At 46.2% G+C, this 26,652-nt stretch overlaps 9 protein-coding genes across 9 annotated transcripts; 5 read left to right on the plus strand and 4 right to left on the minus strand.

The window, feature by feature from the left end:
- Nucleotides 1–33: 33 nt before the first annotated feature.
- On the minus strand, nt 34–1,750 carry AOL_s00083g311 (uncharacterized protein; the record flags this gene model as incomplete). The annotated part of the gene is made up of 4 exons (XM_011125490.1): nt 34–120; nt 202–363; nt 451–1,071; nt 1,466–1,750. The coding sequence occupies 4 exons, from the start codon at nt 1,748–1,750 to the stop codon at nt 34–36; spliced, it is 1,155 nt and encodes a 384-aa protein (XP_011123792.1).
- Nucleotides 1,751–2,260: 510 nt separating this feature from the next.
- Nucleotides 2,261–4,693, minus strand: AOL_s00083g312 (uncharacterized protein; the record flags this gene model as incomplete). The annotated part of the gene is made up of 3 exons (XM_011125491.1): nt 2,261–3,535; nt 3,593–4,411; nt 4,550–4,693. 3 exons carry the CDS (start codon nt 4,691–4,693, stop codon nt 2,261–2,263), a joined length of 2,238 nt encoding a protein of 745 aa, XP_011123793.1.
- Nucleotides 4,694–5,266: 573 nt separating this feature from the next.
- On the plus strand, nt 5,267–6,507 carry AOL_s00083g313 (uncharacterized protein; the record flags this gene model as incomplete). The annotated part of the gene is made up of 4 exons (XM_011125492.1): nt 5,267–5,620; nt 5,703–5,797; nt 5,888–6,240; nt 6,320–6,507. 4 exons carry the CDS (start codon nt 5,267–5,269, stop codon nt 6,505–6,507), a joined length of 990 nt encoding a protein of 329 aa, XP_011123794.1.
- An 818-nt stretch (nt 6,508–7,325) lies between these two features.
- Nucleotides 7,326–8,809, minus strand: AOL_s00083g314 (uncharacterized protein; the record flags this gene model as incomplete). Its single annotated transcript, XM_011125493.1, has 3 exons — nt 7,326–7,997; nt 8,187–8,458; nt 8,554–8,809. 3 exons carry the CDS (start codon nt 8,807–8,809, stop codon nt 7,326–7,328), a joined length of 1,200 nt encoding a protein of 399 aa, XP_011123795.1.
- A 1,423-nt stretch (nt 8,810–10,232) lies between these two features.
- AOL_s00083g315 (uncharacterized protein) lies at nt 10,233–13,749 on the plus strand (the record flags this gene model as incomplete). The annotated part of the gene is made up of 2 exons (XM_011125494.1): nt 10,233–13,066; nt 13,146–13,749. The coding sequence occupies 2 exons, from the start codon at nt 10,233–10,235 to the stop codon at nt 13,747–13,749; spliced, it is 3,438 nt and encodes a 1,145-aa protein (XP_011123796.1).
- An 806-nt stretch (nt 13,750–14,555) lies between these two features.
- Nucleotides 14,556–17,966, minus strand: AOL_s00083g316 (uncharacterized protein; the record flags this gene model as incomplete). The annotated part of the gene is made up of 5 exons (XM_011125495.1): nt 14,556–14,656; nt 14,747–16,382; nt 16,452–16,772; nt 16,841–17,887; nt 17,943–17,966. 5 exons carry the CDS (start codon nt 17,964–17,966, stop codon nt 14,556–14,558), a joined length of 3,129 nt encoding a protein of 1,042 aa, XP_011123797.1.
- A 2,030-nt stretch (nt 17,967–19,996) lies between these two features.
- Nucleotides 19,997–22,473, plus strand: AOL_s00083g317 (uncharacterized protein; the record flags this gene model as incomplete). The annotated part of the gene is made up of 16 exons (XM_011125496.1): nt 19,997–20,017; nt 20,099–20,171; nt 20,250–20,318; nt 20,396–20,414; nt 20,515–20,548; nt 20,610–20,638; nt 20,716–20,722; nt 20,785–20,878; nt 20,941–21,053; nt 21,113–21,223; nt 21,299–21,396; nt 21,461–21,568; nt 21,625–21,973; nt 22,032–22,212; nt 22,281–22,356; nt 22,434–22,473. The coding sequence occupies 16 exons, from the start codon at nt 19,997–19,999 to the stop codon at nt 22,471–22,473; spliced, it is 1,422 nt and encodes a 473-aa protein (XP_011123798.1).
- Nucleotides 22,474–23,089: 616 nt separating this feature from the next.
- On the plus strand, nt 23,090–23,635 carry AOL_s00083g318 (uncharacterized protein; the record flags this gene model as incomplete). The annotated part of the gene is made up of 2 exons (XM_011125497.1): nt 23,090–23,298; nt 23,458–23,635. The coding sequence occupies 2 exons, from the start codon at nt 23,090–23,092 to the stop codon at nt 23,633–23,635; spliced, it is 387 nt and encodes a 128-aa protein (XP_011123799.1).
- A 325-nt stretch (nt 23,636–23,960) lies between these two features.
- AOL_s00083g319 (uncharacterized protein) lies at nt 23,961–26,412 on the plus strand (the record flags this gene model as incomplete). The annotated part of the gene is made up of 3 exons (XM_011125498.1): nt 23,961–25,050; nt 25,127–25,162; nt 25,235–26,412. 3 exons carry the CDS (start codon nt 23,961–23,963, stop codon nt 26,410–26,412), a joined length of 2,304 nt encoding a protein of 767 aa, XP_011123800.1.
- Nucleotides 26,413–26,652: the final 240 nt, after the last annotated feature.

A 26,652-nucleotide genomic window follows, 5' to 3' on the forward strand; every position in this document is an offset into this window, starting at 1 on the left:
TTTGGTCCGCTCATAACCCGTCTTGCAGCTGGACTAGGCGTTCAATCCTGGGACTCCAATATCTTCCCTTGTGACCCCGGCCTTTTTTTTGGTTGCCACGAAATAGCACTCCTTAGACTCCTAAATCACGCAATATGTCAAAAATGATACACTTTCCTACTAAAAAAAGATAGATAGATAAGGAGAGGGAAATGTGCATACCGGTCTCGAAGCATCTGGCTTCATTCTTGTAATCTTGTTGAACACTCTTTCGAGCATTTGCTCTAACCTACCATCGTCCTCACCTTGATAAAACTTACACACAAAACTTCCCCCGGGCTTGAGAACGTCGACACAGAATGTTAATGCGGCGGTGCATAGTTCCTAAGATAGCATTGCCAACCAAAGAAATTAGCAACCATAATCTACCCCGCCATTTAAAGCAACATATCAATGATAAATAAAACGTACCATACTCCCAGCATGATCCCTAACCGCAACGCCACTAGTATTCATCAACCTTTTCGAAAACACCCACGGCGTTATTACGGTATTCATATGAAAACCTGATGTCAGGGGCCAGGGTTCCCACATATCTGATAGCACCACGTCCACCGTATTCATCTCCCTTTCCTCTTGTGTCATTTTACTCCTATCCTTCACCTTCGAAGGACCTCTGTTTCTTGTTGCCCCAGTAGCAGCCCCGGCAGCAGCCCGTGCTTCCTCTTCTTCATCGTGTAAACTATCCCGCCTCTCCTGAGCAATGTAACCCGATGAAGCCGTATCATCTAGTTGTAAAATCGGCGCTTTAATTTTTATTTCTCTTTGTTCGGTTGTCGTAGTTGATTGCATGTATTGCTCTAAATATGGAATTTTTGGTTTTTCGATGCTTTGGGATAGACGAGCACGACCACGGTTTGGGTCGGATAAGTATCTACGGATCGAAGCTTGGATCCCTGGACTGAGGAAGTTGCCTTGAATTGATGAGACACCCTTGGGGGGTTGGGCGGGCAGAAGGTCGATACCGACTACTCGTCCGTTTGGATGGGTTTGGTGAACTGCTACTTGAGACCAGGAGCCTGGTGCGAAGCCCTGTAGTAATTACTTAATTATTAGTGGGCTGCATACTTACTTACATTATTTTATGTATATATTTAGGACCTATGGGGGTTGCATAGATATCCTAGGCTGGTGGTAGGAGGCTTACGAGGTCCACAACGGTCATTCCCGGACTGAATATTTTATGATCTTGATCAATCTAAAAAAATTTGGATCTGTGACTTAGAATGAGGTCCCTTGAGAAGAAAGTACAAGATATGACAAGAACAAGAATTTAGATATTCTTTCCCCCAATTTTCTGGAAATACGGCGCAGGCCTGCTCACAGAAATTGTGGGTGCATCATTCGAATACCGAAAAAAATACAACACGCCAGCTCTGCGTTGCCACAACTATCACAAGATTTGGACGATAAAAAGGGAACTAACCTCAAGCAATTTTAACGCCGCCCGACTTTTATATTGTAAAACCTTGGCTTCCCGAGAGGCATAATCAATACTCTGCCGCTTGACCCATCTACTGCTCTTCGAAGCTAGCGCAAACGGCGTGGTCGAGAAACTTCTTGACGACGAGACGCTTGTTGGTGTCAATCTGCGGAATATGCATGAAGTCGATAACGCCACTTTCCTTTGTCGTGGAGCATTATGGATGATAGATGGTGAATCAAGTGCTAATCCTACTAGGCTACGGAAGTAACTGCGCGGTATTGCCATAGTTGTTACGATGTTGGAATGATCGTGAGCCAGTGTTTAATGCCTTGTGATGTTGAAATTTTCGTGTTGGATTTTGGATCCGCGGAGTTGAGGCCGGATTTGGTCGAATTCGCAAGGTGGGCTCGAGCCTTGGTTAAGTCCATGTTATGATGATTATCGGCATCCAAACAATGTTTGGTTATAAAATTGGTATATTGCAATTATCAAATGGAAACCGGAAGAAGTTAAGCAAAATATTTAGAATCCTCTTCGACCGAGACTATCAATGCTTCAAATAAATAGTAATATAGAAGAACCACTCCAAAAACGCCAACCTCAAGCAAATACACCACCCCAATGCCCTGCTCGCCAAAGTACAAGAAATAACCACTCCCAAAGTTAAGCTCAAAAAAAAAACACCACGCATCGAAAAGACGAGGTCATGATATCTACAATGGCATCATACAGGAAAAGAGAGAAAAGAAGAAGACAAGCTATGCATATAACAACCGTTAAAATCAAGCAGAAGATTTACATACTCAACAAGCTCTTCTTCTTGATTCCTAGCTTATTCTTAATGCCTTGATAGCCAGCCCCTCGCTGTTTCAACGGGCTGAAGTCCTTACTAAATCCCGTAACGCTTGGGGCTCTGAACTTGTTGAATGTGCCGTCTTCTCCATCGTCATCGAACAATGTATTCCCGAGCGTATTGCCCATCAGCTTCCTCATCTTCATTTTCTTTGGCTTATCAGCCGCCGAGACTATAGATGCCGTTGTGGTGGTATCAGCTGAAAAGCTATCTTCGGGTTCTTCAGTGATAGTGTCGGGAACGACGTTTTCCTTGTTCACAGCACCCTTCTTGGTCTTTTTAGCTGCTTCAGGCATGTACTCGACTTCATCGTCTCCTAGGAGGGAGGTTTCAGGGGCAATGGAAGAAGTACGCTTGGAGCTCCTGAGGGCGTTGGTGGAGAGGAAGATCTTGGGCTTAGGACCTGGTTTGGCTTTTGCGGGCTTGGGGGCGGCTTTCGGAGCAGGTTTTGGTGGGGGTGGCATCAGATTTTGGGGTTCAGTGGGCTCATCGGACTTTGGCAAGATGTTACTTGCTTCAACTTCTGTCTCTGCTTCTGTTTCCGTGACTTCGGTGGTTTGCTCTGAGAGAACTGGGGCGGGCGAGTCGAAGGTTATATCCGCTACACTAGGATCAGTCTTGGATGGGGTAGCTGCCTCTGATGGTGCAACGCTAATGTGCCTTGTAAGGAAGGGTGTAGTTGAGAAAGTAGACTTTGCGACGGTGGATTTCTTCGCCTTCTTAGCCGGCGGAGAATCAGCATCGTCATCAAAAGTCGTTGCTCCTCTCTTCTTTGCCTTCGGTGCGGCAGCAGTGGCAGCAGCATTCGCCTTCGCTTTGTTCTTCCAAGTTTCAAGCTTCTTTTCTAAAACACCCCTTTGGGTCTCCCATGCTTCACGGTCCTTTTCTCTGTCCTTGTTTGCTCGCTCTGCAATCTTCGTCTGTTTGTTCAGTTGTTCTTTCAAGTCCGCCAGCTGCTTCTTGAAGTCGTCAGCGTCCGACTTGGATTTTGTGGCGCGCTTGGCAGCCTTCTTTTCGTTCTCAAGTTCAATCTGCAGTTGCTCGACTTGATGGGCAAGTTGTAATTTCTCAGAGAGGATCTGTCGGTGATTCTCAGTAGTAGCCTTGAAAGCATCGTTCTCTGCTTCGAGAGTGGTAACCTGGCGAGAAAGAGAGAGTTTCTCCTTTGTTAGGGCGGCAATTGCATCTGCATCATCGTTGGATGATTCAAGTTCAGTCTATCCCTTCTGTTAGCTAAGTCATCATCATCTAGTTGGTTTAGTGGCTACACATACGTTGAGGGACTTATTCGTCTTGTTTGCCTCTTTCAACTGGGCTTTGAGTTCCTTGATGGACTTCTCGAGCTCGGATATCTTGGAAGAACTTTCATCATCTGCCTTCTTTTTCTTCGAATTGAGCTCGGACTTTGTGGATTTCAATTCTTCCGACACTGTTTCCATTTGGACCTTCATCTCATCAACTTCGGAAGCTTTGGCATCAAGTGCCTTCTGTAGCTTTTCAATGTCCTTTTTCAAAGATTCTCCGGCTTTGGACCCGGTTGTAGACTCTTTCTTTGCAGTTGTCAGATCTTTCTTGAGCGACTTGACTTCGGTAGACCTCTCCTCGAGTTTCTGCTGTAGGTCATTCACTTCTTCTTTCAGCCTTTCAATGGCCTTTCCTTCGGTTGTAGCCTCCTTCTGGGCAGATGTAAGATCCTTCTTCAGCCCCTTAGCCTCATTCTTAGCTTCCTCGGCTTCCTCGGATGTAGCGTCTAGTTTCAACTGTAATTGTTCCAATTTTTCTTCCAAGCTTGTGATTCTTGCATCTTTCTCTTCCAACTGTTTCTCCATAGTTGCCAGATCCGATGATTTGAACTTTTCCTGAGATTCCAATTCGGTAACTTTATTCCTCAACCGAGTTTCCCTCTTCTTTGATTCCTCAACTTTTGCCATTTCGACTGATAACCGTCTTGACTGTTGGTCAAAATCTACTTCAAGGATGGTGTTTTCGATCGATAACTTTCTGTTCTCGTCTTTATGTTTGATGAGAACGGATTTGGTGGTTGCTAGGGAGTATTCGAGTTCCGCGTTGGAGAGTTTGAGTGATGATACTTCCTGTATAGAAGACGCGAAAACATACAAACAAAACAAAGTGTTAGACTGACAGAAACTTTTCTATACGAGGAATTACAGTGTAGTATGTAAGAGGAGAAGAGAAAGGGAAGCGATCTAATAAAATTAGGAAGTGTTTACCTGCTGTAATTGGTAGCAGCGTAACTCGGGGCTGGTGTTCGTTGTGGGAGAGGAGTCAGAAGTGGATTCGGACGAGGCGTTGTTGATGTTTTGGTTGTTTTGGGCAGCACTTTTTTTGGTGCCCTTGGCTGCACCGCTTGTCATCGCGACTCGACTAAGAATCAGAAACAAATAAACCGATTCGAATTGGCAACAATGTGCTTTGGAATTAAGTAGGAGAGGGGTAAAAAACACAAAGAGAGGGCTGGCTGTAGCTGCCGGTGGACAGCTTTTGTCTAGAGTCCGGGCGATATAAATGGATATGAAGATGAAGATGGGGACAAGAAGGTGAGAATGACGGTGATGATAATGATGAAATGATTCAGGTAACGGAGGGAGAAGAAGAAATTGGATGCATGGCTGCCCATGTTGGAGACGGCCCTCATCCTCTGTTGACAATTTTCCCAATTGAGGAGCCGACCGTAAACAAAAATCCAACCGCCACAACACCACAACACACCACATTCTTGATACTGGGATGACTAATCAGCCAAGACGGAGATGATGCTTGTGTGGCATCTACGCCCAAAACCCACCCCGGTCTGATACGTCGGATACGTAACTACTATCACAGACTAGAACGGCGACGACACGTTCTCCGCCTTCCCCCACTCCTCCGACATCAATCACCACATCTTCACGACCTAGACCAATTGATTTGGTCTCCAACATTCCACAATGCGTCTCCTACCTCTCCTAACAGCGTTTACCTCCCTCCTCTCCCTCACTGTTGCCCAAAAGTCCACCAATAAGCACCAAACCTTCGCAGACCTCGCCAGCTCCTCAAAGGGTTCCAAAGGTGTCGTTCTCCTCAACGACCAGCTTTTCGGAGACCTCACAGGTCCCAACAGGAATTTTACATCAGTTGTACTATTCACAGCGTTGGACGCTCGGTTTGGGTGTGTGTTATGTCGCGATTTCCAGCCGGAGTTTGATCTACTCGGGAACAGTTGGCATAAAGAGCATCCAAAGAGCGATGGATTATTCTTTACAATTTTGGACTTCAGTGTTGGGAAGCAGACGTTTCAGAGGGTATATTCTTTTGGCTAATTTTCAATACTCAATTGATCGATCAATTGGACATTTTTGACAAAATGCTGATAATGTGTTTTAGCTCGGCATGTCGACTGCCCCAATCCTGATGCTTTTCCCTTCCTCAAACGCGGGTCCAGGTTCCGATCAACCAATCAAATTCGATTTCAACCCGAGGTACTTATTCGAAATCATCACTCAATTGCGAGATTGCCAGTCGTGAAAGAAAGAATCCTTTGCTAAAATCGTAAAACCCAAAAAAAAAAGTGACATCACTCCCGCCGAAGCTGTAGCCCGCTGGGTCACCGCCCACACGAAGCACACAGTAACGATCCACCGTCCCTTTAACTACGTTAAGCTTTTCTCCTTCATCGGCGGCATAATCGGTACCGCGACTCTCTCTAAACTCGCATACCCTTACCTCGCTCCAGCCTTATTTAGCCGAAACCTATGGGCTGCTATATCGTTGGTCTCTGTATTGTTGTTCACTAGCGGTCATATGTTTAATCATATTAGAAAAGTACCATATGTGGTTCAGGGACGTGGGGGTGGTGTCTCGTATATTGCTAGTGGGTTTTCGAACCAGCTGGGTTTGGAAACGCAAATTATTGCTGTTGTTTGTATGTTTCTTCCCCTCTCCACCTCAAGGTCCAAAGCTACTATAAGGATAGTTATCTAACATTTGATTGATGTCTACAGACGCTGTCCTAGCCTTCTCCGCCATAGCCCTCTGCCTCAAAATGCCACGCATGGAATCTTCCGGCAAGCAAAAGATCGCAGTGATGGCATGGAATTTAGTTCTCCTCGTGCTTTTCAGCTTCCTTATGAGTATCTTCAAAATGAAGAACGGGGCTTACCCATTCTTCTTGCCGCCTTTGATCGCTTAGTGCGCGAATATTGGGTTGGCATATATCCTCGTACGATGGATTAAGCTGGTTTGGAGGGGTGAAGATGACGAAGCACCGGATATTCCTAGAGTTGTTAAAAAGGCGGCAAGCAAGGGAGCTAAATGGAGGAGGTTGAAATAATAGGCAACCAGCGGGGTAATCGTTTTCCGGCTTTGGTTCATTTGGTTAGCGGTGAGATACTTGATCTGGTGGTAGGTTATGGCCAGTATTTAGTAGTTTTTGATCGTAGTTTTTGGTCATCAAAGCCCTTTTCTTCGGTTTTCTGGTACTTACCTATAATATATATAGGGCTGTAGTTTATAGAGCCAATAACTAGCATTTGATTAATACAAAAGTTATTATGGTAAATGTTAGCCTCAGACACAGATACAGGATCGACGTCACTATGGATCTCGATGGGATTTCCTAAGATAAAATCTGATTGTATTCAATCGAATGCAGTGGTATCTAAGTACTAATTCGTCAAGTAAGAGGTAAAAGGGGCAAAAGAAAGATAAGTAAAGCTCCTAAATCGCTAAAAAAAATCAGATGTATCAACGGCAGATAAAAGAAGCATGCATTCCATCCCAAGGGTTCCCAAGCACCGCAGGAAATATCAACAAAAATGGAAGGAAGGAAAGGAAAACGCCCTTAACACCCTGTGAATGACGTGAGCAAAGGTATGAACAAGGTACAAAAGAAAGTTAGTGATAGAGAGAATGGTCTCAGTAGGTACCCCAAAAGGATTTTCAGAGAAGGAAAATTGAAGAGAGCAGATGGAAAGTGATGGGGACAAATTAAGACGCTAGAAGCATGCCTCAGTGACCCGACAAACATTCCATGATAAATCTGCTCGCGGGGTTCTCCCATTTAATGGCAGTATCCGGCACCCCTCCGTCAATATCCATATGGTCGGAAGTCCCACTATCTAGCTTAACTCTCTTCCCAGCCCTCCCATCAGTGTTCTCCTCATCATCATCCTCTCTATCATACTGATTCACACCTGACATGATCGAGTACACACTCAACGGCATCTGCCGTATCAGGTTATCACTAAGGCTCACTGATAGTTTCAAATGCTCCATCGAAATCGTGCCTCCGACCTTCTCCACAATCTTCGCCCGGCTTTTTATTGCTGCATCGTCTTCTTTTATCACCTTCCGACTGTCAAGCCGTACTCTGTCTATAAGTGTCGTTAAGACATCTTTTACAAAGAAATCCGTAGCGAGACCGATAAACCGGGCAGTTTCCTCGGACACCCCGCTACTTATTCCTTCTTCGTAACAAATTGGAATGCACCGCGCTTGTATTGTTTCCACATCGATATACTCCCCACTTTCGACGGCTAATGAAGACTGATATGCGTTCGAGACTTCGTTTTGCCAGTTTTTGTTGGGGCCAGCTGAGACGGGTGGTGCAGAGGTATCGAAATTGCGTATTTGCTTGGCGGTATAATGCCGAGTTAGAGTTGAAGGGATGTCATCGGGAACCTGCAGCTGCGTTAGCGCATATGCTTCGTTTAAAGTTTCTGGGAAGTGGGGAGGTAATGGGAAGATGCAGGTGCATAGACGAGATTAATTGTACGAGGTAAAATCGAGCCTTTGAAGAAAATGGCATAAAAGAGCGGTAATTAAGGGACTGATTGGAGTAGAAAAGGGGTTTTGGGTCAAATATGTTACCTCCGGTATCTCTTTCATTCGTCGTCGGTCTCTAGCAGGTATCGCCATGATTTCCTTTTTGAGACGCCGTTCGTAGGCATCGCCTGTGGTCGTTTTGGGAACAGACGAGGTCTTGCCTTGATGCGACACCCATGTTGCGACATCTCCTTCGGGGGGTTCACGGCTGGCATTGACGTGTACCGACAGGAAGAATTGATTGTGGAGACGCTGCGTTTCGGGCTTTTGGAGGAGAGGATCGATAATACGTGATAGCTCAGTGCGGTTTGTAAGACCTAGTGAGAAGTATATAGGTTAGAATTTAGTCTGATGATAGATTCGAAAAAGGTGGCTGGTAATTGTGAAATAGGTGGCAAATTGTGGTTTGTACCGCGAAAGAAGGAGCGAACGGCATCGCTGTAAGTTCCCCAATCGTCGCCTAGGGATTCTCGAAGTGATATGTATATATTCTCGACGTCGACGCGGGCAGGAAGCTTAACGCCGGGTTTTAAAGGCGTGCCGCCGGGGCCAGTCGCAGTCGTAGGAGTCGAAGATGTGGCATTGCCATTTGGCAATGATTTCGAGACTGTCTTCTTTGATGTGGTAGTATCCAGTTCGGAAGGATCGATGGGCGAGTCCGGCGACATGGCTGCTGGCATAACTGAGGGGTATGTTCTGGTGATGGTGCGTGATCAGAAATGGGAAGTTGTTTTATGGGTACCAGCCATGGGCCCGGTTATAGTTACCAATGCAGAGGAGTGGAACGTGAGCGAAGACAATAGATAATTTAAAGCTGAAGGCTATAGAGCGCGAGAAAAGGCGAACGTCATGGTACTGAGCAGCGGATTCGATGCGACGGTAACAGTGACACGTTCAAGTTCCAAGGAAGCTGTTTGAAGGTGGTGGTGATATTGAGGTTGAGGTTGAAGTTGAGGTTTGAGGTTCGGGCTGTCTGTGGTTTTGGTTGTTGCAGGTTGATGGATTGGTCGTCACGAGAGGGATCCAGTATCAGACCCAGTCGGCCAGCTGCAGCAGATCCCGTGGTAACGGGAGAATACCCCGGATACCTTCCCGGACTTTGATTGTATGGGACCCTCTTCTCCGGATATACACCCGGGGGACACTGTTATGATCTCCGGGTAGGTCCCGATATCCCCTCCGAGGAACAGCCCTATCCGAGGTCTTGGCAGACAGAGTATGACTAATCCGATGGGCTGCCTTTGACCGCCATGGACTCAACGTTGCCCCGTGAGAGCCCGTCAGTCAGACTTGAACCGACTCATTTCTTCGCGCGAGGCGGCGCGACTTCAGTTTCTCTTCTCTTCTTCTCTTCTCGTCACTCGTTATCCTATTGATATATAGACCGACCCATTCGAGTACCTGGGTACGAGGTATCGAGATCGTTAACTTTCAGTAGTTACACGGCTTGCCTCTATAGCTCTAAACTGATCATAATCAGTTTGCAGCGCTTGGAATCGCAGGATCTATATATACTATTCCTGACTTTACGCTTTTTAAATCAGCTTAGAGGCGATACTCTGGAGGATTACAGCCCGAACTGCAATAGAATACCTTTACCTGCAATTAGACATACATATCCAGTCTCCCTTCAATCTCCTTTGCGTAGAGTTAAGTTCCATTGCATTATACGTCGTGTGTTATTTTGTGTTGGCAACGCAACCTTTTCTGAATAGAATCAATTGGCAACGCAACTTCTTTCTGAATAGAATCAATCAATTGGCAACGAGGCGTCAACTCCAAAGAACCTGTCTACTTCTTGACCTCCTCTTCCTTCTTAATCACCAACCCTCCTCTCCGTCATAATCATCAACCAGTCTCAACCCTAATCATCAACACTGATCATCAACATAATCAGCAACACAATCATCGCCATCACCATCAGCGTCATCATCACCACCATCATCATCACCACCATCATCATTCCACTTGACACCACCACCTCTTATCATTGCCTAATACATTCACCCTGTGTTTCCTTCTTCTAAAAGCTCTTATTCTAATCCTCTATTCTTTTTCCCTACATAAACCCCAAACCTACCTTGTCCAGCCATGGATGAAGCTTTAAATATCGAAGAGGAGCTTGGTCTCCAAATTTTCACCCATGAATCCCTAGAAGAGAAAGTCGCTGAGAGAGCCGAGGCCGAGATGCTCGAGAAAGAAGCCAAAGAGAGTGAGAAGATGAAGAAGAAAGAAACTGCTGCCCTCGAGAAGCTGGAGAGTGAAATCCGAACCACTCGTAGCTTGGTTAATTCAACATTTGGTCCTAGAAAGGCCAAGTACCAAGAGAAACTTAATGAACTGCTAGTAAAAGTCGAGCTACACCAAGCCAATATTCTCGATATCGACCAACGCCTGCAACAGCGAACTATCAAGGCTGCTGCCGCCGCGACTAATAGCTCTCGAGACCAGCGCGTCGGGGAGTCGCGTCGAGAGTATCTGATTCGCAAGGGAGTTCTAAACCCCTTCTCAGAAGAAGGTCCCAGTGCTGATGGCCCATCTCTGGCCGCTGATACCGCAACAACAACAGATACGACTGGACCGACGGAAGCATTGTCCTTCCAGGATTTACGAGCTCCTGGTTTTGCTACAGAAAAGCAACCCAAGATTACTGATAACGCAGAAGTTACTGCAACGACATCGACGCCAAAGGCGGTCGATAACACCCATCTACCCTCTCAGACTTCGAAACCAAGTCCCCAAAAAGTTCACCTTAGTACTGGAAAGGCTGCAGGGTATGAGGATGATTACGAGGAAGAAGTAGTAAGAGCTACAAGACCTCGACGTGCCACGAAAAACACTGCTGCGCGTGCGGATACCCAGCATTCTGGCTCGAATGAGGATTCTGATGAATACAAGGAGGAAGGAGAATGGAGTGAAAAGGAGGACGACGAGGACGACGAGAAAGAAATTATACCAAACCCGAAAAAACGTAAGGGCAAATCATCGCGTTCTGGTGGGAAGAGGAGAAAGATGGAGGAAGATAACGATGCAGATAAGGAAGACTTAGGAGGATACGACGATGGCTACGAGCATGTCTACCAAAAGCGACTCAAATCTTGGTGTGCAAAACGTGCAGCCGCCAGAGCTGAGAACGACGAAGAAGATGATGACAAGAAAACACCTGAATGGTTCAAGCCGTCCCCCTCCGCCCCGGATCATATCGTCGACGATGGCTTCAAGCTCCCTGGTGACATTGCTCAATCACTCTTTGACTATCAAAAGACAGCCGTTAATTGGCTATGGAACCTTCACGCCAAACAGCATACTGGCGGAATCCTCGGAGATGAAATGGGACTCGGGAAAACCATCCAGACTATCGCATTCATAGCGGGTCTGCACTATAGTCAACTACTGACAAAACCAGTTCTCATTGTCGCACCAGCGACAGTCCTAAAACAATGGTGCAACGAGTTTCACAAGTGGTGGCCGTGTTTGCGAGTTTCAATCCTGCACTCTTCCGGGAGTGGGATGCTCTCAATTGCCGCAGATAAAAAAGCTGAAGAAACGATTGATGACGACGAGGGTTTATTAGAAGTATTGGAGAGTGCGGCACCCTCCAAAGCGCAGAAGGCCGCGAAGAAAATTGTCGACAAGGTCAAGGCTAAGGGCCATATCCTTATATCAACATACACCGGCCTCAGCACATATCACAAATTGCTTCTCGACACAGACTGGGAGTGTGTGGTGCTTGACGAAGGACACAAAATCCGCAACCCAGAAGCGAAGATCACTATTGCCGCAAAACAACTTCGTAGCACAACTAGATTCATCCTTTCAGGAACCCCAATCCAGAACAATCTTCGCGAACTTTGGAGTTTGTTCGATTTCGTTTACCCTGGGAAGCTTGGTATATACCAAGTATTCAATGAGAATATTGCGATCCCGATCAAACTTGGTGGTTATGCTGGAGCCAACAGTACCCAAATTCACACTGCGTTCAAGTGTGCAGTAGTTTTAAGAGAACTTATTAATCCTTATATGCTTCGCCGCCTAAAGGCAGACGTCGCAGTCTTGCCACCTAAGCAGGACCAAGTTTTATTTTGCAACCTTGTTGTTGAACAGAAAGAGGCCTACGAAAATTACATCAAGTCTCCCGAAGCCTTCGACATATTATCCGGAAAAAGAGACGTACTCGCGGGCATTGATGTCCTCAGAAAGATTTGCAATCATCCCGACCTCTGCAATCGCGAAAAACTATCTATTGATCATGACTACGACTACGGAAATCCTGTCAGATCTGGAAAGATGCAAATCGTTAAGGGCCTCCTCAAAGCATGGGAGAAAGACAACTTGAAGTGCTTGATCTTTTCGCAAGGCACACAGATGCTGGATATTTTAGAGAAGTTCGTGAAGAAGAAGTACCGTTACTTACGTTTGGACGGCACTACAGATATCAAGTTAAGGCAATCTATGGTTGATCAATACAACAACGATCCTACCCTCCAAGTTTTCCTCCTCACCACCAAGGTTGGTGGTTACGGTCTAAACCTAACTGGCGCAACAAGAATCATCATATTCGATCCGGATTGGAATCCTTCTAATGATATGCAAGCAAGAGAACGATCCTGGAGACTAGGACAGAAACACGAAGTTCGGATCTACCGACTTCTCAGCAGGGGTACCATCGAAGAAAAGATCTATCAACGACAACTATACAAGCAATTCCTTACGAAGAAGATCCTAGAAGACCCTGAACAACGTCGTGCCTTTAGAATGGATGACATGAGAGATTTGTTCACACTGGGATCGATGGAGCATGGGACGGAAACCGGAAGCTTGTTTGAAGGAGTTGAGAAGACGTTGACAGAAGCGAAGCGTATATCCGAGGACGAAAAGTCCGAGGAGGTCCAGAAGATTGCGGGGGTCCATAAGCTCGAGAACTTGTAAGTCTCTATTAGTGGCCCTATCTAGGGCTTGTGATCTCCATAAATTCTTGACTATGCTAACTTTTCCTTGATATAGCGTCGGGGGAGAAAATAACATGCTGAGCGGCCCAATGACGGGCGAGGCTTCAGAGCCTGACGAGAAGGCCCCAGGAAGTCCGAGCAAATCGGACAAAAAACGCAAACGGGACGAGGGGGACAAGGGGGACCACATCCTCGAGACGATTTTGGCGCAAGCCGGCGTTCATAGCATAGTAGAGCATGACGCCGTGATGGCTACGTCAAAATCGAGCCTGAGCATAATCGAGCGAGAGGCGAATCGTATCGCCAAGAGTGCAAAGGAAGCACTCACTCGCTCATTCGAGGCCATACAGAGGCACAGCGTCCCCGGCCAAGTCACTTGGACTGGCCGTGTAGCTAAGGCTACACGTAAAAAGGGGGGTGACCCCAAACTTCCGGACCGTCTTTTAAGACGGCCGGAAATCGCCTCAAGAACCAGAAACTGGTTCTTGGACCATGAGGCGAGGGGGGGGAAGGTGACGACGAAGATGATAATGGATGCATTCAATCCAATCATCCACGAGAAGGACCTGGCGTCCTTCAAAACAAGTTTGAAGGAGATGGCGGAGTTGAACAAGGAGACGAAGGTTTGGGGGCTGAAGGTGGCCGGGAAGCCCTCCTAGAAGGAGGACGGACCGAGCCGCAAGAAGCCCCGAACCAAGAAGTAATGTGGCGGGGGTGGGGGGGTTGTAGATAGTTTTTTTGTCCCCCTTTATGGCCGGGGGGTATGGCGGCCATACCTATAGTAATGAATGCAGTGCATAAATTCTTTCTTTTTTCCCCCGTAAATTACTTTTCCTTCTTGCGTAGTGGGGATGTTTAAATATTGGTGTGGCATTGTATGGAAGGGTATTGTCACCGTTACCTTTGGATACAGTCGACACCGCTATTTAGACGCGCCCTTTCGTTTACTTTAGACGGAGCAGTCTTGACCCATAACTAAACGTGTCCAGATGCAAGACTAGTACTGAATCAATTTTAGTTGATACGTCTTTGCATTGAGGGCTACTAATAGTCGCATCGACCACCAGGAATATAACCAAACCAAACCAGCGGTTAATATCGATATCAAAAAAAACTCAAAACTAAAAGACTAGATAGTAATGACCGAATTCTATGAACCTTCTTTCCCTCCGGCTTCTAAACTAGAAAAACATAAACGAATGCAAAGCATGCATTGCTGAATTAACAACGTACGCCATGGACAAAATGCTGAGAAGAAAGTGACAATGCCAAAGAAAAATCACAGTGAAGATCCGTCGATACCCTACCTTACCGTGTCCCACCTTTTGTTCTCCGTCATGATACCCTATTTAATATAAACATTAAGAAAGAAAACAAAAAAAAAAAGGAAAGGGAAGCTCGCAATGTGCTCTATATGCACGATCATACGAGGCTCATTAGATTTCGAGTGTATGATTTCATTACTTCATGAGATCTCCAACATTTCTTCGTCAATAACACCATGCAAAACCTTGATGCTTCTTGCACACTTCTCCAGACCTTCCGAAACCCTTCCTGTTAGTAACACTAAAACGAGAGATCACAAAGATTAGTAAATTCATCCCCAAAAACGATTTCCGCCAAGTAAAAGAGGGAATAAAAAATAAATCAACATACCATAAGCATAAATCAATGCGAAATCCTCTTCACTCTCCCCTCTCCCTTCTCCAGCCCCTCTATCCCTCTCTCTAAACTTATGAATCTTCATCAACAATCTATCCCTGCTCCTCACAATACTCGGTAGCGTCTCCGGTAACGGAAACCCACTTCTCATACTACTGCTTAAAACATAAAACAATTGAAAGATTCTAGAACATAACTCCGCACGTTCGTTCTTCGTGAATGCCAGTATCTCCATTTCTCTCGTGGAAGACTGTGGTTCCTTCGCAATTATGACGGACATACCGTGGAAGGCGTCTAACATCGATTGCGTATTTGTGAGGATTTCTGAAAAGTCTTCGATAGGAAAGGGTCCCTTAAGACGGAATTCAAAGGGAATTTGGGCAAGTAAGGACTGAAGACGTAGTAAAGCCTGTTGGAGATGGATTTCTTCCGTGATGTTCATGTAAGCTGCTACATCTGTTGGTGCTGCTTCGACGAGGTAGTTTAACGGATCACGTTTCCAGATTAATGCCATTCGTAACCAAAGGACCGAAAGTCCGTCTCTAAGCTTCTTGCGCGCAGATATCGGCCAGACGTAACGGGAGATTATGAGACCCCATGTTACACCCGCTAAAACGGATAGGACACGGTGTAAAGCGATTTCCGTAATAATAGGATCTTTACCACCTTCGTCGTTGTCGTCTTCGTCTTCGTCTTTGATGCTGATGGTGTAGGCGTATAGTGCGGTGATGTTATAGGTTAAGAGAATGAAACGACTGAAACTGGCTTTGGCGGGGTAGTTCAGGGTCAATGTGAAGCAGAGGAAGGAAAGAACGAAGCCGTAGAGGGATAGGATTAAGGGTAGTTCTGGGAATGTCCACCATGAGAATACGGCGGCTGAGGCGCCGATTATAGTACCGATGAAACGGTAGAGGCCTGAGGTATTTGTGGCCCCCAGAGTCATGGACATCACAATCATATAGGATACAAGGCCCCATTCGCCTCTGTAATGGCTATAAAGGGGACGTGTGAATGGGATATATGATGGGAGTGCGTAAATTGCGGCGCCTACGCCAACTTTGAACGCGAATTTCACGTCATCGCGGCGGAACATACGCAGGGCTTTCCAGATGCGGTAGCCTAGGGCATTATGAGTTTTATTTTCACGACGGGCGATTTCTTCTTGCAGGACTTTGACGTCAGAGAGTCCGCCTGGAAGTTGTTGCGGGAGAACACGGTCAATATGGCGGTCGCCATCTTCTATTTCTTCGTTTGGTTTTCTGAAGATGTGGCGGATAGGGTTGAGCCAGTGCCATGTCTTGGGGAGGGGTAGTTCCTGGAGACCTTCGAGTTGGTCAAGTATGTCGAGAAGGTCGAAAAGTTCTTTTCCAAAGTCTTCGAGGGAGTAAGCAAAGTGACCACAACTGGCAGCAATTTCTTCCTGGTCTGCAGCCAAATCTGCAGATTTTCGACCAGAGATGTCTTGCTGGTTGTAAAGTTGGTCGAGGGCGAGTTTACGCTTTTCGGTGTAGAGTTCCAATGCATCGCGAAGGCTAGCGCGGAAATGAGGGTTCACACTGACGGTGTAGTCCGTGCCCCCTCCAAATGGGAGTTCATCTAACATGAGTTTGAGAGTGACAGCCAAGGATCGCTATGTCATTCGTTAGCATGGAGGGTTTATGGTATCGTCCATATTAGGTATAAATTACGTAAAACTTACCATAGAAGGTCCAAGATGCTCTATAAATTGATCAAATAAAGTACGGCCTGTAACGACTACAAGAGCCCCATCCGTTGAACCTGTGGTGCCTATCGTACCCGTAGTGCGCGTGGTACCCGATGTGCCAGGTCTCGCATCCACAGGAGAATCAAAATAGTCCCGAGAGACATCTTCGGATGGGGTTTGTAGAAAAGAACCTGTAAATGAGGCCTGTAGTTCTGGATATTCAGACAGAAACGGGTCCGTTTGATCACTCTGCTCAAGAAGGGAGAACTGAGTACTAGCAGCATTCTGCAAACCACCAATGGCTTGTGCGAGTCTCTATAGTTGATAGAATATATATTAGAAACACAATAGTACACATCAAGTTTACGAGTCAAGAGACATACCTGAAGACATTCGACAAGACGTAGCTCAAGTCCGTATGTAACTTCAGTTCCCTTCATGTAATGTTCAAATTTCGCCTCGTGCAAGTGCTTGGCCAGGTCCGTGAAGGTCTTTCTATGATCCGCAGCGGCCTTCTTGAACGATGGTTGTTGCAAATGCTCTTCAGACCCATCAATGAATCCTTTGGTAATCCCTTCTAACATTTCAGCAAAGGCACGAGTAGAGTTAACCATGGACTTTCGCAACTCTGTTACAGCAAAACTCGGCCACATAATATTAGACAAGGTCGTCGACATGACAATCGCACAGACAGCCATTGCGACGGTTTGCATAATCTTGGTCATGTTGAATATCCCTTGTTGGGTCGCAACATCTTTTGTCAGGGTGGTAATGATTATAATGGATGCAAGACTGCAGGACACGTTGGCAGTCGGACTGGCCATTTTTAACTTTGTCCACCCTATCAGTCCGAGACCTCCTACGCAAAAGACCAACAAGATGATGATACGACCTATTGCAGGATGCCCTATATGACCAAAGAGAGTTGCAGTGCCGAGCGTTCCAGCCGAGATGAAGCAGGAGTACAGAACAGCTATTGTAGCGAACATGGTCGCCTCAGCCATGCTTCCTCGAGTTCGAGCTGGGTGGAAGTATACAGCAACAGTAGCGACCATATGTTTCCCATCGTTCTTGCCAAATAGTGCTGCAAAAAGCGGTATGTAGGTTCCCATTGATCCGAGAAAGTATGCCAAGGCACATTTCAGCACTTCCTTCAGCTTCCAAGTCTCAATAAACCGTTTGAGAAAAGGCGGAAGCCGTAAGTTCTGCCTCCACGTGGGTACCTTGGTATGGCCGTTCGCATAACCATTTGCACGTCCGTTAGAATGCCCGTTCCCGTTAGGAAGCAGGCCGTCGTCTTCATGATGTTCGTCGTCATCGTGTGGGGAATCCGTGCTGCTGTCGTTACCGTCAACACTTCTCGGGCGCGCAAAAGTTACATGTCGGTTGACGCGACGGCCGCTAGACGGCAAAACGACGGTTCCGTGCCTCTAGCAGCAGTGTTAGCATAAGGATTCAGGGAAGCGAAGCGGAAATAAAGCCTACGATATTTCTGTTTCTGTGAGGCATCGTCGGAGTCGAACATCCAATTTGACGATGATGTTGTTACCTAACAGCGGAATGTCGCATGCATTACGAGTTTCCAAGATGATGCGGCCCCCACGATTAGCCAAGATATTACGGCGGCTGCCAAGAGCGTCGGTTCACGAGGCTTGATGGCGAAACCAGGTCATCCGCAGACAAGCCTTTTTCTTTTGTCGATTCGATTCGAACCTGACATGACAGCTAGGTGGAGAACTAGAATTCGATCTAGCTAGGGGGGGCCCATGGAATATCGATATCGGTAGGTCGGCAAGCTAGAATTTGGACGAATACCTTTGTGGAACCGAAGCACGCACCTCATGCACATGGCCATAGATCACAGCTGAGTATGCGATACAAATTTTACATGTATACGAGAGCGACGGAGATAGAGAGGGATGCATGATGCATTTCGAGTTCAGAATCGATCATAGATCTAGTATGCATACCAGCCTCGAATCCACTATGCATACAGGCACGTTACAGAGTCTGTCCTACATATACATAGATATACCCCCCTTTCATATTCATACTGTACTGTCCAAGTACCTCCATGTAGCCACCCTATGATTCTGGTTACGAGATCTGGATACAAGGACGGAGTATACGTACTCAGATCTACTCGGTTCCGTGAGATGTGAAGCTCCGGCTGGGTATACATACCGTAGCTGCGCATGGTAGAAACTCGAGTGGGTTATGGTGTAGAAGGACGAGGGACGCTTTACAGCGCTGTATAAGCCATTAGATATCAGCCACCTCGTGCTGCCTGCCCAATCCGTTCATTGCTAGCGATGGCGCATGGAAGCTTGCATGCCCGTCGTGTGTACCTTTTCTTTTCAAGCCAAGACCCGATGGCAGGATGGTCGAACATGGTAAACTTGGGCGAAGAAGCCCGTCCCGAGCCGGCGGGGGGGTTGATGGTACGTAGTGAACGGTGGTGCCCCTGTGGGGTCGACTCTGCCGCACCAGGCTAATAGCAAGAGGTTATATTATACGGACTAGTCGACTAGCTCGAGAGATATAAAAACCGACCCTTGCGAAAGCTGCAAAGACAAACTTTTTTGGAAGCTGAAGTTTACGTGATGAGATCTCAACGGACAACCAATCCGGACCGCAGGAAAAGGGGAGCCATCGTGCAAACCATGCATGATGGTTGAGATACGCATCGATGTTGAGGGCCTTGAGTACGTACCCTGCGGTTCCCGAAGCCGTAGGGCCAAGCGCAGAAGGTAGCATAGAGGCGATGAAGCGGAAGAGCCAAAGGGGCCAGAGGGGCCAGAGAATACGGACAACCCCACTCTGGTCGTCTTTGGGAAGCTAACTGTGCCGACGTCCGTCTGTTGAATTTGCAGTTGCATTTCAGTTTGGTTGTCGAGATGTCTCTCCTGTTCGATTCTGCCGTGCGAAGCTAAGCTTTTGCTCCAATTAAAAAGTACTCGCCCTGTAACCCGACTCTGACCTCATTCGTCCCAATCCAACCTGACGTCCAGACTAGGTAGCTAGCTACCTACTCGACTCGACCACCGCTGCACTGACGCTGCACCGTAGCTTACCTCCCGCGAGCAATTAATTGTTTTACACCCCGGGCTTTCCCTTTTTCATTTTTTGTTTTTTCCCTCACTTGTCCATTGCATAAAAGGACCCAAAGTAAAGCCAAAAACAAAAAACAAAGCCAGACATACGTTACGTGCATACTTGTTCGTCCAGCCTCTCGCTCGACAGGTAAATTACTTACTGCAGCTCTGATTTACGTTCTATAGCTATAACGTAAAAGTATATCCCAAAGTAAGTGTCTTTCTACCCGCTTTAGCTCTCCCCCGCCGTATATAAAAAGAGGGGCGACGGTCCCTTCTCTTGGCCCCCCCGCTCTCTCCCTTTTCTTGGCCTCTCCAGACACGCGAATCACTGCTCTCTATACCTCGTTGCCTACCTCTTCCGTCCTTCGAGAATTGACATTGACCTCCTTTTGTTCTTTATAGAAATTGGAAAAAAATCAAAATATTTAAAATACAAAAAACATGTCATTCTCCGGACGCAAGGTGAGCTTCGCTGTACCGGTAACCTATCATTTTTATACCTAATCAGCTGTATCGTCGACTGAGGTACTGATTTTCGAATAGTTTTCAATCAACAGAAACACCGGTGCTCCGCGTGAACGACGCTTTTCGACCGCTAAGGGACCTTCGGAGAGTGGTAAGATCCATAGCTATCATTAGCTACAAGTGCTTCCTCGTATTCGAGGTTGTTCTATCGCTGATTTAACCTTACTAGAACTCAATTCCGCGGCCCACCGTCAATTCAGAAATGCCCATGATGGCCACAAGCCGCATGCAGGATTAGGTGTGTACCGGATCCATAATATCCAACCAACATTTGACATTTATAGAAAAAATCCCTAACTTTTGCTGATTTCCTAGATCCGTCTCGTGCTTCGACGTATGTTCGGTTTCCACTCCCGGGCCCCCCCACTTCTTGCAACGGAAATGATATCAGGGTTATCGGGAATAATTCGCTCACTTAGATTCGATCGATATAGTGGTGTCGTCTGGTGTACAGAAAGGGCGTATGAGGTAACATTCTGCTCGAGTCCAACGTCATACTATCCCGGTAACTGACCAAATCGTTACACAGCAAGGATACCTCGAAGCTCCTCATAAGTGGTACGTCGTTACACAGGCTCGAGTCTCAAGCTTTGTTGCATTTTTGACATTCTAAATCCGGTTGTTTCATGCTGTAGGGCGAACGTAAGCTAGCATCAACTACCAGTGACTCTAGGTAGTCTATCAGTACGCTAATGAGCCACTAGTTCGGACAAGGAGCTCCTGAGTGTGAGGATGAGATCGAGGGTTGCTTCCCCAGACCAACTGAAATCCCTCTCAGTCTGAATGCTCGCGAATACGGTATGTGCTGCCATCTAACCAATATCATTTCGATGCCAGTCTGACGAAATCCCAATCTCTAGGTCCTACCGCCGGTATCAAACCTCTCCGTGAGGCTGTTGCCAAACTCTACAATGAACATCATAGACGCAATCGTCGTAGCCAGTACACCTGGGAGAATGTCGCCATTGTTCCTGTATGCCATCCTCAAATCAAATCTAGATTTACTACCATTCTAATTACAGTTAAAATTAGGGTGGCCGTGCTGGTCTAATCCGTGTCGCCGCCGTCCTTAACAATGCGTATCTTGGTTTCTTCATCCCGGACTACACCGCCTACAACGAGATGCTTTCTTTGTTCAAAAACGTGAGAATTACCTTTCGAAGCTTCGACTGTGGTTTATGACCTAGATCCAGGTTAATTAACTTTGAAAACTTGTAGTTTGCTGCTATTCCATCTCCACTCTCTGTTCACGATGAATATCAGATTCATCCAGACAAGATCGCGGAGGAAATCGCTAGAGGTGTTAGTGTCATTATGTAAGGGAAAATATTGCCCAGCGTACCTCTGCGGAGGCCAAGTAAACTAACTTGAACCCTCTAGCACCTCTAATCCTCGTAACCCAACTGGCGGTGTCGTGAAGAACCCTGATCTCGCTGAGATCCAAGGAATTTGCCGAGATCGTGCTACATTGATCATGGATGAGTTTTAGTATGCACCATACATTTTCCCCAATATTTTTCGCCCATCCACTAATATGACAACAGCGGAGGTTACAATTATAGCACTAACTGTGATGGAACCGTTATCTCTGCCGCCGACAATATTGATGACGTCGACGAAGATGACGTTCTGATTATTGATGGGCTTACCAAGCGTTTCAGACTTCCTGGCCTTCGTGTTGCTTGGATTGTTGGTCCTAAGGAATTCATCAAAGCAATCGGATCCTGTGGTAGCTACCTTGATGGTGGTGCCAATGTTGCGTTCCAAGAAGCCGCTGTTCCAATGCTTGAGCCCGCCAAGGTTAAGGAGGAGATGAAAGCTTTGCAAACACACTTTAAGATGAAGAGAGACTATGTTATTGAGCGATTGAGGGAGATTGGTTTCAAGGACGTCGTATGTCTCCCTTCTGCTACGCTTAAAGCGCCATAGATACCGCTAACCAATTAAACAGAAAGTCCCAGAGGCCACCTTTTACATTTGGCTTGACGTCGAATGCCTCCCCAAGAAAATCAACGACGGTTTGAACTTCTTCCAGGCTTGTCTTAAGGAGAAGGTCATTGTTGTGCCCGGTATTTTCTTCGACTTGAACCCTGCGATGAGAAGAGATTTGTTTGACAGCCCTTGCCACCATTGTAAGCACATTAATCTCTTGCTGACGAAATAGAATCTACGAACAAGTTGCTAATATGTATTTTACTAGTCGTCCGTCTCTCGTTTGGCCCGAAGATGGATGTCTTGAAGAAGGGTCTTGATGGTATCGAGCGTGTTGTCAAGAAGTATGATACCATTTCCTCCCCAAACTATGAAACCCGCTCTTGAGAGAATAAAATTGCTAACACGTTCGCTTTTGTAGGCACGTTGCTGAGGAACAAGCTATTGAGGACGATGATTGATTAATCGATCGACGTTTTTGTTTTAGAGGATCCACAATTTCGGGAATGCATGGGGCGCAGGACTATAGAATGAGGGGTTGTTAGCATCATGTGTATTGTTTTTCTGTTAATTTTTCTGTTTTTCCACCATCGGCCTTATCATTATTATCGTTATTATTATCATTACAAAATGGAATAAAGGCATTATTTCGAATTGCCAATTAGGTACCTTGTCTTTGTAAGGACATGTAGAGGGATTTACGGTTCACGATTAGCTAGGAGGCTCTGGAAACTTGTGGGTGCCTAGTTGAACCTAAAGTGTAGGCAATATATGAATAAGCTGTAGGCAACCCCAACTATCGGCTCTAAAACACCTGATAACTCTTCTTTTTGAAATTGAAGGCTACCAGGGTCCCTAGGACTGTAACGTTCGAGCTAGGTGGTTAGGATTCTAGTTGGTATCGATACTAGCCGGCCTTGGTCCCGAATTAACATCCACGTTGTAATTTTTGTGTTGGCATCAATAATAAAGGTCCTCGAACAACCTCACTTTGCTACCTCGTCAGACTTGCTTTCGATATATTCCCAGTTACAAGTAGGGGAAGAATCTGTATCCGGCCAACCACCTCACAGAACAATGGCGATAGTTCCGCCCCCGATCCCTACGTTTGCAGAGGATACAAACCAGCTCAGTCAAGAATACGGGTCGTTCCTTCACCGTGTCACGGTTGATGATTCCGACGCGAACCGACTTTATATCAAAACCAAGGAAAATGTTACTCTTACGGTTGAATTTTCTTCTAAAGGCTGGAAGGTTTGCAAAGTAGAGCCTGATGATGCGCCGCTGTATGTGGAACTATTCCCCTTCTTTCCCTTCTCTTATTTTTTTTATTTTTATTTTCATCTTTTTCATCAAAGGTTTTGGTTTCTTTTTCTTTTTCTGTTTCTTCGCAGCGGAAAAGCTTAGTCTTGATAAAAATATGAGCTAAATTATTTTTTGCATAGCCAAGTTAAAGCCCTCGAAAACGAGATATACGAAATGCCTGAAGGGTTTCTTATGGCCGCCAGTGATGAATTCAAACGGTTATGGCACGAATCATTAGTCATGAAGCTATCTAATCTTACTAGATTTGGTAGTGACGACGGGGAGGAAGAAAACAAAGCATTACATACTTGTATTTGAGTTGATTCCCGTCCATTTTCATATTCCACGCTTCCTGTCTCATGGAAACCCCACGAACCTAGGCCTGTTTAAACGGCCTCAATAGAGAATAAAATACTCATGGCAAGAATCTCACATGTCCGCCACGTTTTTGGGGTTCAGCCAAGATTTTTGGAGTAACCTCTCTCTCTTTGTTTTCTCACATATTGCATATACGAGGATATTACTACTTGGTGTTTTGATAGACGTCAATTCCTTTTGAACAGAAGAAGAAAAGGGAGTCCAAACAAAGGGACCCTTCCTCTTCCATCGCTTTAATTCGTTTCGTTCTCTTGAAAAAAAAAGCATGCGTTACGGCATTAATATCCTCCCGGCTTGTGTAGTCCTCGCACATCTCGCGGGAACTACTTTAGCCATTCCAGTACTCAATGATTGTCCTAACGATGATTCCCCGAGCCTTATTAAACGAGATGCAGAACCTCATGTTTCTATTCCTCATGTCGTTGCAAATTTTGAGCCTCAGCCCTCGGGATCTCCTCCCGCATCATCATCCTCATCAGAGGGAATGGTCACCACACATCGACTTCAAAAACGCGCAGACCCTTGGGGGAAAATAAAAAAGACGCTTGGTAAATTCACCCAGAAAGTCTGTGGTACTGGTGGAATAAAAAAGGAGGCTCTTGAGAATTCGATGCTTAGGCAGTCGAATGCTGGTATTAGCCAGCAGGATGTCATTGCCCCAGAGGGGTTTGAGGAGGATGTTCTTGCACCTATGATCGATCTGGGGGATGATAATCAGGGTGGGAATGTTGATAACCAAGGCCTGAATAACCAAGTTCAAACTACGGAGATTATCGTGGAAGAGGAAGAGGAAAAAGAACAGGACCCAGATGAATTTGATTCCCCACCGATCAATCGTCGTCGTAGACAATCGATCCGTGCTAGGCCTGGCACCGATTCTAATACCAGGCCGAATTCTGGGATGAGTCGTTTCGGTACGGACGAGGATATCAGGGGCATGATTTCTCGACTTCCTGAAAACCCAGTTCCAGTAAAGATCGAAGACACCGAGTTATTTCAGCAGCGTGTCAGGAATTTGGATCCAATCCCTGAACAGGCGTTAGAAAGATCTCTAGAATCCCTTCCTAGAGGATCTATACAGCTAGGTCAATCCGGTGTACTCCCCCAGGGATCCGTAAGATCAGGGCAGGGATCCGTAAGATCAGGACAGGGATCTGGAGAAACCGGAACGGAAATTGGAGATCCAAATGATCTGCTCATTAGTCTAAGTGAGTCTATGAAGAATCCTTTTATACCGGGAGAAAAAGGCAGAGAGTTCTACAGAGAAGAAAGACTTTGGCCCGAAGATGAACTGGTCTTTTCGGACGAGGAAGCTGATGTGGCGGGTGTAGGCCAAACTGGGATGAACGATCAACGTAAGTAGCCTCCTCCCTCCATGTATAGATCAATACCCCAGTCAAGGAATAAAATCAAACTAATGAATTCATATAGCGCAAAATAACCAGGGCGAGGACAAAATGCGCAAAGGTAAGTTACCTAAGTTTATGAAAAAACTAGCTATAGATTACGGCCTTCCCTACGCTACAAAAAAGTTTCTAGACATTGACATCTCACCTTACACCGAACATCCAGGTGTCTTAGATTACCTTCGCGGCCAAAGAGGTAAAAATGTGGTTGTTGTGGATCCAAATGCACCAGAAGAGAAAAAAGAAAGTTTCTTTAGACGTATCTGGAAAGGACGTTACAAAGAACCCGAGAAAGTACTGAACACCGGCCCCCGTGAAACCCTTCCTAGTTATGACGGCCCGATAGTCTACCAACCAGGCTGGGTGGTCAACCCTGCCGAGGTCATGGCAGAAACAGCTGCGCGAGAGCGTGATGAGGAGCGTCGTAAAGCCGCACTAGGGTTGGCGCCAGAAGTGATCGAACGACAGCGCATCCAGCGCCAAAAACTCGAACGGGCCCCATTAGACAGAATGGAACAACAGCGGAGGGCGCAATTATTTGATCAATTGTACCCAGAGGGAGATGAAGGGGAGATTTATATACCAAGCAACGAAGAGCAATCAGGTGGCAATAACAATCTCGACGAGCAACCCGATATATTGACGACGGCACAGATATTCACGGAAAATCTTGAACAACCCCAAATACGACAAAACGTACTAGGTCGACCCCAAATCGTCTACAGTCCCTCAAACCAACAGGAAATTGGGAACGGAATGAACCAGGCGCAAGTGGTTCGGGGACAAATGAATCAGCCACAAGTGCTTGGAGGGCAAATGAATCAACCACAAATTCAATACCCAGAAGGCGGCATTGACGTCCAACTTGGAAGCCCAGTTCGCTCCACCCTCGCAGACCAAGATATAGATGAGCAAGATATAAATTATGCCAGCTTTGCTAGAGGCCACGAAGAAGATTTTGGGCCGGAATCTGCTGATTTCACTGCAAACCAATTAAAGGACAGTATTCGAAGTCAAGGATGGAATTTAGGAGTTAGCCGAATTTCACCATTTCCTATAGGTGAGGATGGTCAGGTCCAGTATCCACCGTATATTGAAGGCGAGAGCAGAGAAGAGGATCCAGAAGAATATATGCAACTAGCAGACCTTGAAGGCGTTCGAGATACGAACTTTTCGTTCGCGAATCCAAATCTTCTGGCTTCATTACGTTCTGGAGGGTCACAAGAGTCACAAGGGTCACAAGTGCTGCAGGCATCTCAAGGATTACAAGCATCGCAAGAATCACAATCTCAGGGACAGGCACCGCAGTAGCACGAATTTCCTTGGTCAATAGAGACTCGTCCCTTAACTAATACGTTTTAATAGTATGAATTCTTAAGACCCTTCATTTATTCAACTGGGCCTCGTGAATGATTAACAAACGTTGCAAACAATCTCACGTGTGTCATCTAAAGTACTCCATTAATATAGTAATATCATTAATATAATACCTACTGCGCTGCTCTATTGAATTTACGTTTTATGCCCCAAACTCCGTCCTTATGATGCCAT

This window comes from Orbilia oligospora, assembly GCF_000225545.1.
Source record: "Orbilia oligospora ATCC 24927 unplaced genomic scaffold scaffold00083, whole genome shotgun sequence".
NCBI lineage: Eukaryota > Fungi > Ascomycota > Orbiliomycetes > Orbiliales > Orbiliaceae > Orbilia > Orbilia oligospora.